This window comes from Orussus abietinus, unplaced genomic scaffold (genome assembly GCF_000612105.2).
Source record: "Orussus abietinus isolate OABI.00-Male unplaced genomic scaffold, Oabi_2.0 scaffold92, whole genome shotgun sequence".
Lineage (NCBI taxonomy): Eukaryota > Metazoa > Arthropoda > Insecta > Hymenoptera > Orussidae > Orussus > Orussus abietinus.
The window spans coordinates 151276-163698 of record NW_019394274.1 but is presented as its reverse complement, the minus strand read 5'-3'; the positions used below and the strand labels follow the sequence as shown (position 1 = coordinate 163698).

At 56.5% G+C, this 12423-nt stretch overlaps 2 protein-coding genes across 3 annotated transcripts; both read left to right on the top strand.

Moving 5' to 3' along the window:
* The first annotated feature begins 345 nt into the window (after positions 1–345).
* LOC105697449 lies at positions 346–4614 on the top strand. Of its 2 annotated transcripts, XM_023434856.1 has the most exons (5): positions 346–602; positions 694–766; positions 2115–3201; positions 3268–3366; positions 3567–4614. In XM_023434856.1, exons 4-5 carry the CDS (start codon positions 3350–3352, stop codon positions 3904–3906), a joined length of 357 nt encoding a protein of 118 aa, XP_023290624.1. In that variant the 5' UTR covers positions 346–602; positions 694–766; positions 2115–3201; positions 3268–3349; the 3' UTR covers positions 3907–4614. The 2 variants fall into 2 exon arrangements, with proteins under 2 accessions (XP_023290624.1, XP_012276199.1); XM_012420776.2 differs by having other exon boundaries at positions 347–602; positions 2115–3366.
* Positions 4615–5891: 1277 nt separating this feature from the next.
* On the top strand, positions 5892–10477 carry LOC105697447 (Krueppel-like factor 17). The gene is made up of 3 exons (XM_012420771.2): positions 5892–6103; positions 8402–8895; positions 8994–10477. The coding sequence occupies exons 2-3, from the start codon at positions 8426–8428 to the stop codon at positions 10345–10347; spliced, it is 1824 nt and encodes a 607-aa protein (XP_012276194.1). The 5' UTR covers positions 5892–6103; positions 8402–8425; the 3' UTR covers positions 10348–10477.
* The last annotated feature ends 1946 nt before the right edge of the window (positions 10478–12423 follow it).

Here is a 12423-nt window from a genome sequence, read left to right as displayed (position 1 = left end):
CTGACGGTTATCGCAGATCCGTCAGCTTATCGCGAGCGGCGACCGAGGGAAGCTAACGATTATCTCCTGGGCGGAGACAAACGATCGAACAAACGCCGCTCAAATAATAAACACCTTTCGCGCAAACGGTAATTATGATTTGCGGAAAAAACGGAACATTAGTTTTCCGGTTCTCTGGAGGGGCTTGGTATCTTTACGAGAATCGAGGTCCCTGGCGCTCTCCTGGGAATGGAATCAAGGGGCTCGAAAGAGTCTCCGTTCTCTTCGCAATAATTTCTTTCTCGAGCTCTAATCTCGGGTGGACGTTAAATGGAAATTTGATTTTCAGGCCTTCGGGAGGCGGATTCGCAACATCCCTGGGAAGCGAGGTCCTTTGTGGAGTCCTGGACACGGGGATCGATGAGAGACGTCTGCAGTCCGCACCACGCCCATGTCGGGGGTGGTTCAACGTGACTCACCCTCTGCCGGGCATGCGGAAACCCCATGGAAACGCACCCACGAGGAATTCTACATTCATGGGTGTCCCTGTCGAAAGCTCAACGTGCGCAGACGAGTTGCCCAGGAGGGAATTTTCGGGGCGACGTGACTAACGTCCTATTGGGGTAGGTCACCGGGATCCTGGGGGATCTCGAATGAATCACCAATCCATATTACTCACGCGACTCGTTAATCAATATTTCATTCCAATTCCAGGATACAGAATTTCGGAAATCCCGGATTCCCGTTGGCATCGTCCTCGTATTCCGCCGAATTCTCTTCCCAGTTGGTGAGTTTCGATTAAAGCCGACTTCGGTGAAAATTCTGCATTTCTACCTAGTTTATGCATGCCTTAACCCTGATTGGACAATCGGTGTCACCGCGTCGATAACTGAGAGCGGACGCAGCTCGTGTGAGTACCCACTGCACGTGTACATACGTAAACGCGCATAATTAGCTGAATCTCGAGATGATCCGCTTCGGTGCTTTTCGGGACATTCTCACCTCCGGCCCGTTCTGCGTGCAATTTACTGGCGGTATTTATCACGGCACCAAGGGTGTGCAAAAATCCGACCGGTTTGGAGAATCGATACGGACCCGACCTTTGGGCAAGCACATCCAACGAGGCTGCATTTGCGTACGGCGACGCGTCACGCACGTACACGTGGAAGGCCAGACCCGGTCCTCGATTCCCCGAAGGAGAAACTTGTCGGTACCAAAGTCGTTGACTTCGTGGCTTGGTTTAATTGACTCGGCCGACGAGGAGCTCTTTTCCGCGGCGTGCGAATCAAGGCCACTCCGCGCTCACGAAACTCCGGCTGACCTGCAAACGAAACCTCCGACGACGCCCAGCCTCGTGAATTCGTTAAATAGACATTCCAGCTAAATAACTATTTCTTACAGGCATCCGTCAGCAAAAACTGACACGCTGGGCAGTTCACATGGGAGCGATATCCTGTTTTCCCAACGACAAGGCCCTCCCGGTGATATCCTGCGGATGCGCGTATCCTGAAAGATAAAGCCCTTGCAGCCATTGCGCTCGTCTTCCTTGCACTCCGCCGAGGCTGAACGCTAGTTTGAGGTTCACGTGGAGAGATTGTCATTTTAGCGTTTTGTCCGAATAATCCGTCTTTTGATTTTTCGAGGAGGAACGTCGTCCTCGAGATGCTACCTACGGGTCGCGAGCGCTCCTAACTTAAAAATTGGCGCGGCCTTCCGCGGCCAACGAGTCTTCTTATCTTATGGTAATACGACTCGGTCTTGCCTACCCAAATATAGGAGCGGGTGCGAATCTCGCCATATACGAATGCGTGTCACGGCTTTTTCGCCGTCCTCCCCGGGGGACCGATCGACACCGCGTAATTCATATTCGGGGTGAGCTCGAGGATCGCCTTAAAGGGGCTCTCGGGTGAGTGTTTGCCAGGTCACCTCGTCGACTCATAGTTTTTCGCTGTTCTTTCGGCCTAGCCGTCGTCGAGGGTGACCTGCTAGAGAGATAAACTCGGATCAGAGTCCGCTCGACTAGTATGTTCGTAGAATTAGGTATGTTCGTAGATGAGAGGTCGATACGACGAGGAAACTCGGAGCGTTGGATGATGAGCAACTATTAATTCTGAATTTCTGCCCTTATGCCACAGGAGGGGAAACTACGGCTTCCGGCTGGTAACCGAGTGAACGAGGGACGTAGTACATGACTCATGGCTCGTGAGTAGCGGTCCCGGTATTCTACTCGATTTACCGAGAAATCGACTACTCGGGTGCTCTTCGGCGTCATGAATCATTACCATGAATCGCCGCGACCCGTGGAAATGGCCCACTGATCCAATCACTCGTTTGAGTCATGAATCGAGATCGGGAAATATTAATAAGGTCAGGTAATCCTCAATTATGTCTCCTCCCGGCGTCGATTTTTCAGTTAATGAAATCAGTCAGTGAATGATTGTATAATTTGCATATTCTCCCTCCAGAGGTCTGGCGATCGGCAGAATTCTCCGAGTCGCCCCTCGCGCAACACGGTTCGAAGCGACTCAGCACATTTTCGAATCGTCGAGCGCAATTAAGCCGTCGTTATGAAATTTGTTTGCGAACTGCCGCGTCGACAATGGCGTGCGTTCCGTTAACGCGTGATCCGGTGTTTGGGATTGCGTCGCGTACTCGACGGATTCGGAATGATCCGCTTTGGTAGATTGCATTAACGATGTTTTGCAGAGTAAGATTTTCGCACGGTTACGATGGTTAAGATCGACGATTTGGGCAACTTCTTCGGGAAAGAAATTGGAGGGTGACTTTTAAGTTCTTTCGCTCCTTAAAGTTGGATGGCATCGGAGTGAGGTACAGGATGCAGGAATGCAGCTTGGATGCATTATGGATGTAGCATTTTCATGTAGATTGTGACGCCGGTGACGTCATCGGCGGGTGAATCATCAACCACGGGAGAGATGAACGGAGGGGTCGAAGCACAGATTTTGTACCCAGTATGGGATATATCTAATTCTGCGTCAGAAATTTAATTTGCCTTCTAGAAGTGTATATTCGGCTGATAGGAAATCATTGTATCATTACATTTTTTACGGTAATATGAAATTGCGTTTGGCCTGTAGTTACCTACATTCGGTTAGCCTCGGCCGATGAAGGCTGCTGCGTCATCTGACAGCGGAAAGTCGAACTTCGAAGAAAAACAACCGGGCATCGATAGAGCTGCCAATCAACGCGCTGGTTGGAGAGGTATCTGGCGTCATCGTGACAGGACAACAGAATTCTAGCTTTGACAGATAAACATGCGTTGTTCAGGTGCAAAAAGATAGACGGAGGATGTTTCAAGCCAGAACGTGCCGTTGCTGAAATCTAAGGTTAGGAGGTGAACCGTTTTAGGATGACACAAGCAAACAGGTTAGTCTGTGTTTACATGCTGCTCCAGTGACATAACCTTTAAATATAGCGTAGCAAGTAATGTGTTTGAAAGAGCGGGGAGACTTTTCAGGGTCCGCTCACTTCTATCACCTACATAATTCGATTGTATGCGAGAGGTTTTATTCCCCAAGCTGTCTGCTTCGGAGATCTTGTACCTCGTACCGATTGTTTGTATTCAGGAAGAGAGGCCGAAGTGCAGAGGAAGATGCCAGCGAGTTTATGCCACTCAGCAAGAGGATAAATAATCTACACATCAATGGCTTCCCAGGATTACAGGAGAGAGCCCTGGAGAAGATGGATTCCGACTGGGGAGATCGAAACTTTGCTCCGTCTCCGAACAACTCGGAACCGTCGCAAGGATCGTCCTCCTGCGACGGATGCAGCTCTAGCCAAAGCAGCTACACGGCAGAGTACAGGCCAGACCTTGATGCCAACGACAATCCCTTTTATTACGAGAACAACAAATTGCTCTATTCCTTATACATGGAGCGTATGCAACGGTCGTCAGAACTTTATTGACGATGGATCGGTTAGATAGCGCAGAAAAGATATGTCGAGATCTCGGTGCTTTCTCATGGTGTAGCTCTGCAATTTTCAGCAGAGCAGAATAATTCAATTTCTGAGTGGCACAGATCATACGGTGCGAGGATCTCTCCTATGTAGAATATTATTAGGCAATTAAATGTTGTGAAAATTCCTCTCGAACGTTACTCATAGGCAGGCTTTAAAATGTTATTTAAGAATCAGAAATCATATGTAAAATTATCACCGCTACAGCGGTATATCGCGTAGTATTAATTTTCATACCGAATTCTCATCTAATACGATCGAGTTTATTTTTGCACAACTTCGTCGATGCGGAGTCCATGTCATAGCAAATCTATACAAGATTTGACAATCGATTATTTGCAGGACATTTAACACGACTATGACATCGCTCATCGAAAAGCATTCTTAGATTCGCTGCATATACATAATTGTATTTATAATATCCTAGCGTTTATCAATGATACGTGCACTCGACATTTAACATGATTCACGATGCTGTTTTATAATTCTAAATACGTTCTATAATGTGAAATTAAAGACGTGCTCCTGTGATCGCAGTTTGCACATTTCCGTGTAGATCTTCCGCATAGATCTTACTTAAGTCAGCCCGTCGTCTAAAATATAACATCCGATACCAAATTAACGAGGATTTTCAGTAAACGGAGAGTTAAAATGTCATTCCTTTATTATCGCTGCATTTACTACAAACGTATAAAATTCCAGTCTTTAGTCGGAACACCAAAGTTTCCTGTAGTTGCATGGTCCCGCACGGTAGCGGTAGTTTAAACGTCGCGCGCCCGCTCGGCGCTCGTCGCGCCATCTGCGTCGACCTAACCTTACGTTCGATAGGTGCGCGCGCAAGTCAGTGTCGCTTCTGGCGCCCGCAACACGTATCGAGGAGCCCGTAGAGCGGAAAGTTTCCGGTGAAACTCGCGTCCAAAAGGCACGGCTCGTCGTTCCCACGGGCTCGAGTTCGCGCCGAGCGCCCGCCTCTCCGTTAAATCCGTCCGATAACTCGGTTAACCCGCGCGCTTACGTGCCGTCGCGCTAGTGAGTGCCCGTGTTTCGTCGGAGTCGGTCCACGCTTCGGGAGAGGGGCTCTCCCTTCCGCTCTCGCCGCGCAGGCGCGAGGCCATTGTCCCTTCTCCCGAAATAGGGCAGCATAACGGGGAGGACTCGCCTTCGCCTTCGCCTCGCGATTGGCCAATCGCCGCTCCGGAGGAAATGGCGCGTCGCGACCTTGCCGGCAGGTGGCGCCCCACGCACTAGAGGAAAAAGGATTACAAATAAACCCAGGTATAAAGCCCGAAACGCGTAAATTCCGGGCCCTAACCTCAATAAAAAAAACAACTCGGCAACATTCCCGAACTTTCTCCTGACCGCGCAAAATGAACTTCATTCCGCCCGCACGTAGCCACTAAACTTCTCGCCCGGCCCTCTACGTTTCTCGAGTTCCGGTAAATTGACCCGGACGGGTATTCGAATTCTCCTTCGGCGGCGGGACGCGATTGGCCGGTGGCCGGTCTAGGGGAAAGTCCCCGTTCCGTCGGGTAGATGGCAGCGCGGGCTCGGCGGGAGGGGCGCGCGATCCGCGCGGTATACCGGAGGGAGAGAGAAAGCGGCCGGTGACGCTCGACCGCATGTCGGGCATATGTCCCGTTACGTCGGGGCAGCGGGCTTTCTCGGCCGTCCCTGCTGCTGCGCTGCTCCTCGGTCGCGTCGGTAAGTAGGACGCGCGGTCCGGGCCGATCGCCGCGCCGCTCTCGGGAAGGACGGCGGTGGCGGCGGCGGCGGCGGCGGCGGCGGCGTGCCTCGTGCACCTCGGCGGGCCGCGCCGTCGGGTTCTCGGCCCGTTAGCCGGAGCGCGCCTCGCCTCGATCGCTCCGTCTCTCTCGGCGGGCGCGCGGGGCTCGCGCGCGGTCTCGCTCGCGCAGCCCGCTTAGAAGACTCTCGGTCGTCCGCGCGGCGCGTCGTCGGCGCCGCTCTCCGCGCGCGGCCAGTGTGCGAGTTGCCGCGAGCACGCGTCGCGCGTACACGTAGCCACGGTATATACCCGACGGTCGGAGAATTAATTCGGGGCAAGTCGCGGCACGAAGCGGGAATTGAAGACGGAGGACGGAAGCGACGAGGGATCATCGAGCGGGGCCCTCTCGCCGGCTACGTGGCGGTGAGTCGCCGCGGTCGGAGGTCGGGAGTCGCGAGAGGCGCGAGAGGCGCGAGAGGCGCCCACCCCAAGACACTAAAATCGTCGCGGGCCCTCGCCGTGGCTCACGGGCCGGCTCGGCTTCTGGTGGGGTGGTTGGAGGTGCGGACAGTGGTTGAGAGGCTGGTGGGGTTGGAAATTGCGTGGTGGTGGGTGCCCGCCGAGGTCTCCGAGGCCCCTCCGTGGCATCTCGCTGCCTCTAACCCGCGGCGAGGTGGGGGTGTAAACAACAGCCCTGCCGCCGCCGCCACCGCTGCGAGTCGCGATCCGCGAGCCCGCGGACCGGAGCCGCCGCGACGCGCCCGACCCCTCCCTCCCTCCTCTCCACGGTTCCCCCGAAAAGCGCCAACGACGCGGGTCGTCCTCTCGGCTCACTCGGACGGACGCCCGTGCCCGGGGCGGGAGCGCTCCGTTTTCTCGGGAAACTTTGGAAAGTCCCGACCGCGCCGTACCTCTCCGCGGGCCGTTACGTAAGGCGTCGGGCGGAGCTCTCGCTCTCCCGATGCCGCGGATTTAACCGGCGTTCCCGAGCATCCGGCTTCCGGGCTCGGGACGGATCGATGAGACCCCGAAGGCGATCTCTAACGAGCCGGGATTTCGAGGCCGATGCGCGCGGCTGGGGACTCGAGCAGGAGGAAAAAGCCGTGACGGTTTCCGCTTTCCCCGCGCCGAGAGGCGAATCGAGCCAAGATGGCGGCGCTCTCGACGCCCGCCGTTGCGAGGCGAGGCGGCCAACGCCCTACCCTCGGCGGACGCGCCGACTTTCTCGACGTAACCTCGAATACTCGGGGGGAAAATCGCGACCGTCGCGACCGGGTTAAGGAAGCGTGGCGCGTTCCTCGGACGTCGGGGCATGAGTCACCCGGGACTCTTTCGTGACGGCGCAGTCGCCGGGTTCGCGTAGATCGGCGGACGAGCCTCGATGCGTGGCAGCGGCCAACAGGTGCGACGCTCTCGTTCGGGAGGGGAACGGCGGGGCCGGGTCGTCGGCCCTCGTTTTCTCTTCTCCTCTCTCCTCGTCGATCCCTGCCTCGAGCGCGTTTCCCGTTCCCACGCGCCGTCGGGCTCGGGCCGAAAGCGCGGCGTCACGGCGCGCCCCGAGAAGGGGAGGCGGTCCGCCGGCGGGAACGGCTCGCCGCCATCTTGGGCGGTCCGCGTTCCGGCCGTTCCGCTCGGCGCGAGGCTCGCCGGCCAGCGGCCAGGTGCGGCCCCGCGACGGCCCGCAAAGGTCAGAGGTGGAGGAGCACTCGGCGCTCCTCCCCTTCTTTCTTGGCGCGTGCCCCTACCCTTTCTTCCTTCCTCGCGGAGGGCGAAGTCGGCCGCTCCCGCGAGGGACCGCGGCGGGAGTTCCCTCTCTAGGTCCCCGGCGTGTCCCACCTATGGCTCTCCCCCTGACCTCCTCCCTTGGCGGCCGCGAGCTCTATTTCGCGACGGGGGCTCCCACCTATGTGCCGTGTGCGCTCCCTCCCCGGGGCCGGGTTCCCCCCTACTCCCCGACGAACTCCTTCCCTTCCGCCGAGTGGGAAGGACCGTGCAAGTTTTTCGACCTGCACGTCCCGAATCCTCTCGAATTCCACCTCGTCGAGGGGAAACTTTGTAGAAAGGTCTCCTAACCTAGAAAACTTCGACCGGGGGTCTCCCTCCGCCCCTCCGCCACCTCGACCGTCTAACCCCCTACCCTCGCACCCTACCTCCGGCACCCGGTAGTGGAGGGGGCGGAGGTGGAAGGGAAGCTACTCGACCGATGCGCATCCCTCGCGACCCGTGGACCGGGGGGGAATTTCTTCCCGGTGGAGGCGCGACCTAACCTCCCTCGCTTCTAGAGAGCGAAGGTGGAAGGGAAGCGTCGCGACCGATGCCCATCCCTCGCGATTTTCGACTCTCAATTTTTTTATCGCAATTTGTGGGTCAGGAGGAAATCCCTTCCCGGAGAAGGCGCGACCTAACCTCCCTCGCTCTTAGAGGGCGAAGGTGGAAGCGAGGCGACGCGACCGATGCGCATCCCTCGCGCGCAGGGTATCTAGTCGCGAACTCGTTTAAACCCTCTATGCCCCGATTTTTCTCATGGCCGGAAAGAAATACGTAACGCGTAAAATGTAGAAAATTTGCAAAACCTGTGAAATAGAAGTTGGGAATTTTTGCAGAATTTCTAAACGCGTCCCGTAGGTGAAGAGCGTAAATAAAGAATACGGATACAAGGGTGTAGGACTTGGTCTAGCGAAGTCACGCGGAGGAGTCGCTCATCTCTTCGGCTCGTTGCAGGTCCCGCCGCCAGCAGCGGGGAAGATGAATTTCACTCCATTCCCGGGGTTCACGGCAGGCTCGCTACCCACGGGCACGGTGCACCAGTTCGCCACGGCCAAGTTCGCCCAGAACCTGACGACCGGCGGGCAGGTGGTGGGCGTCCTCTCCGGCGGGGAGGGCGGCGTCCACTACCTGAGGCCGGTCGATCCGAACGGGTTCGCCGTGGCCCAGGGCGGGAACAACCAGCAGCAGCAGATCATCACCCTGCCGATCACCGTACCCGGGAAGGACGGTACCCAGCAGCAGCAGACCGTTCAGATCCAGGTGGTCAATCCGAGCGTCTCCCAGAGCGGAAACAGCGGCGAGCAGCCCAAGTACCACCTGGCCCCGATTTCGTTGGGCCAGTTCCCCCAGGGTACGGCGACGGTCCTCACGGTCGCCTACAGCCAGCAGGGCGCCGATGGGGTACAGATCCAGGTCCAGCCGCAGAACACCGTGGCCACCACCCAAACGTACGGTTTCCGTTTCTTTCTTTTCCTACCATCGGCTCGCTTCTTTATACATATATATTTTTTTTAATGATATATCTGCGCGTTACGTACTCTTGCAGCTCCGAGCAAACGACGCAGAGCACGTCGACCACGGTGACGACGACGGCACAGCAGACGATCCAGCAGACGGTGCAGCTGCCCGGCGCGCCGGAGGGTCTCACGGTGGTCGCGCAGATCCCCCAGGACCTGATCCTGAGGGAGGGCCTCGACGAGTCCAAGGACGACGTGAAGGAGGGCACGACGCCGGTCGCGCTGATCAAGCGAGGCACCGTAAAGAGCCAGGGGAACCAGAGTAACGAGGAGTTCATCACCTCGATGCCGGCCAGCTGGCAGAGCTTGGCCACCCCGGGCTCGACGGTGGCCGACTACCTTTCGAGGCTGCCGGCCAGCACGCTGCCCCTGAGCCTCCACCACTTCCTCAAGTTCTCGGCGGAGACGATCAAGAGGGAGGCGACGATCGAGTCGAGCCCCCTCGGAGCGGACGGCCTGGACGCGTCCGGGAGCGCGGCGACCGGCGAGCAGACGGTCCAGATCACGGTCGCCGGGGGCGAGACCGAGATTATCCCCGACGTGGTCGAGGAACAGGAACCCGGCACCAAGCCGAAGCGCAAGAAGAAATACAAGAAGAAGCCCCCGAAACCGAAGAAGCCGAAGCCCGGCCAGGTGAGCATAGTGACCGCCCTGGACGGGACGCCGATCTTCTGTTGTCCCCAGTGCAACATGGGCTACCCAGAGAAGGAGCTCCTCGAGCAGCACCTGATCGGCCACAAGATCGAGAGGCGGTTCATCTGCGACATCTGCGGGGCCGGGCTTAAGCGCAAGGAGCACCTGGAGCGGCACAAGCTCGGCCACAACCCGGACAGGCCGTTCATCTGCTCGGTCTGCCTGAAGGGCTTCAAGCGGAAGGAGCACCTTAACCTCCACTTCGTCATCCACTCGGGCCAGAAGACCGAGGTCTGCTCCGAGTGCGGCAAGGCCTTCTACCGGAAGGACCACCTGAGGAAGCACGCCAGGTCGCACCTGGCCAAGCGGGCAAAAGACGACCCGCTGGGTGGCGCCGACACCTCACAGAGCCAGCAGCAGCAGCAGCAGCAGCAGCAGCAACAGCAGCAACAGCAGCAACAGCAGCAACAGCAGCAGCAGCAGCAGCAAGCCGAGCAGCAGCAGCAGCAGCAACAGCAACAGCAGCAGTCCACCGTCGCGGAGATCCAGCAGCAGCAGCAGACAACCGTGCCGGAGCTCCAGCAGATCCAGATCCAGGTCGGACAGGGCTCCCAGGCGCAGATCCACCAAATCGCCGTGAGCGAGCAGTCTACCGTCGTCCTGCCGACCGCCGCCGAGACGGGCGCCATGGCGATGCTCCACCACCAACAGCAGCAGCAACAACAGCAGCAACAGCAGCAGCAGCATTAGCGCCGAGCAGCCCCGGGAACGACCGGGCGATTCTTCAGGATCAGCCGACAGCGAGGACGCGAGAGTCCTGCGCGGGATGTGCCCTCTGGGAAGGACGAGCCTCGAAGAGGGAACGCCATTGGTCGCTAGCCACTCTAGGCGAGACTCCGTCTCGGTGTTCCTCGGGTCTCGCGCGTCTCGGTCGAGCGTTTCCCTTCATCGGCGCTATCGTAACGACTCTTCGAGCCCCACCCCCGGATCGACCTTGTACCCGAGACTCGAGGTTAAACGTGTATCCATGTTCCGTTCTAGCGACGGAGACGAGTCGGCTGGTCTCGATCGGGTTCGCCTTGACCCGGAGGATCCGCATCCGACGCCATTTTCCAAGAAACCACATCACTGCCGGGACGATTGGAGGCCGATGTCGGGTGACCCGGTATACTCCTCGACGGAATCGGGCCAGCAGACCTTGGGCTCGCGTCACGGGTGAGTCCCTGGGCCCGGAACCGTGACGCCGGGTTCCTGAGGTTTCTTTTGGTGAAGGTGGTCCCGTGGAGCCCGAACTTATTCCGGAGGACGATGAAGAACGAGCTGACCGCGGTACCGCTCGCCGGGTTCGCGCATCGAGAAGAGTGCATATNATATATTTTTTGAGACCGCGAACTGGATTCGCCGATTGAACTAGTGGCGACCCCTCTTCGGGGACAGTTGTCGAGATCTTCGGAAAACCCCTCCGGGGACGCGATACGTAAATGCTAGGAGACAGTTAGCGAAGGGGGCGAGAACTAAATGAATGAAGACGGAGGAAGATGAAATGGTGTAAATAATAATTGCGGTTTTCCATCCAACTGGAGGGAAAGAAGACTGCGACCGTGCAAATACGAAGCGACACTTCTATCTATATCTCTCTAACCTCTCTAACCTCTCTTTCTCTCTCTCTCTCTCTCTCTCTCTCTCTCTCTCTCTCTCTTTATTATATATATATTTTTAATTTATTCTACTCACTGCGAGACCGAGAGACGACAGAGATGGCGTGTGTTGGTTCACAGCGACGTCCATTATTATTATTATTATTGCTATTATTATTATTGCGATTAGTTACACCGAGCATGTTGTATTAAGGTTCAACGCGCATCGACCGATGGAGCCCGTCTTGGTCGGCGAGGGTTTTTTGGAGTTATGTAACTTTGTAACCGTACATTCATAGCGAGATTGCTCCCAAATCGTGTTGATAAATTTTCTATGTTACCTCCGGGAGGTTAAAGCCCTAGCTGGCGAATCGTCCTAATTTTTTTTTTCTTTTCTTTCTACAAGAAATTCCGATAGCCTCTTTTCTCGCTCCTCGAGACGCGGCTCCACTCGAGGGAGATCAATTATGACCGTAAAGGATGCGGATCGATGTATATTTTTACAAGGGTGAATCACATCGGACTGCCGTCCTCGTGTAGGATAATTGTACATTGCGCGCACTTGTCCCCGGGGTCACGGGCCAGGGAGAGGGCCCGGGAGAGGGCCCGGGAGAGGACGTGGGAAGATCGGTGCGAAATAGACCCTTCCCCATTTTCTTTATTTCTCTTTTCTTAAAGTTATTGCACTCTGCGTAAGGGGACGACTCGGAGGGATCGCCGACTTTTCCAAGTCCTCGATTCGACAGAAAATCGACGGAATGCGGGAGGGCCGCGATCGTTCGAGCCCCACGACGGAAACTCGTTCGTCTCGGGGTAATTTTCAAACTGTTCTTTCCGTCCCGAGATTACCGCGATAATTGTGAACCAGTGCAGGGACGGTATCTAGAATCGTAGCCGAGTGAATGCCGAAAAACGAGGGGGAGACCGAGTCGCGGTCGTCTCGCCGAGAAGAGGTCATGTCTCCTCTTGGCCGCGGCATTCGGGGCGAGGATCCGACGATATTCTTTCATTTCGCCGATACACTCGTAAGATCGTAACGGTCGCGGTTATAATTCTACTCGTAACCCTTCCTGTATTATCACCTACCAACGGCGACCATAACGCCGTTTGCGTACCTACCGGCAAAACCGGCGATGACTTTTCTTCACTTTTCTTCACTTTTCTGACAAAAACGATGCAACTTTCGTTT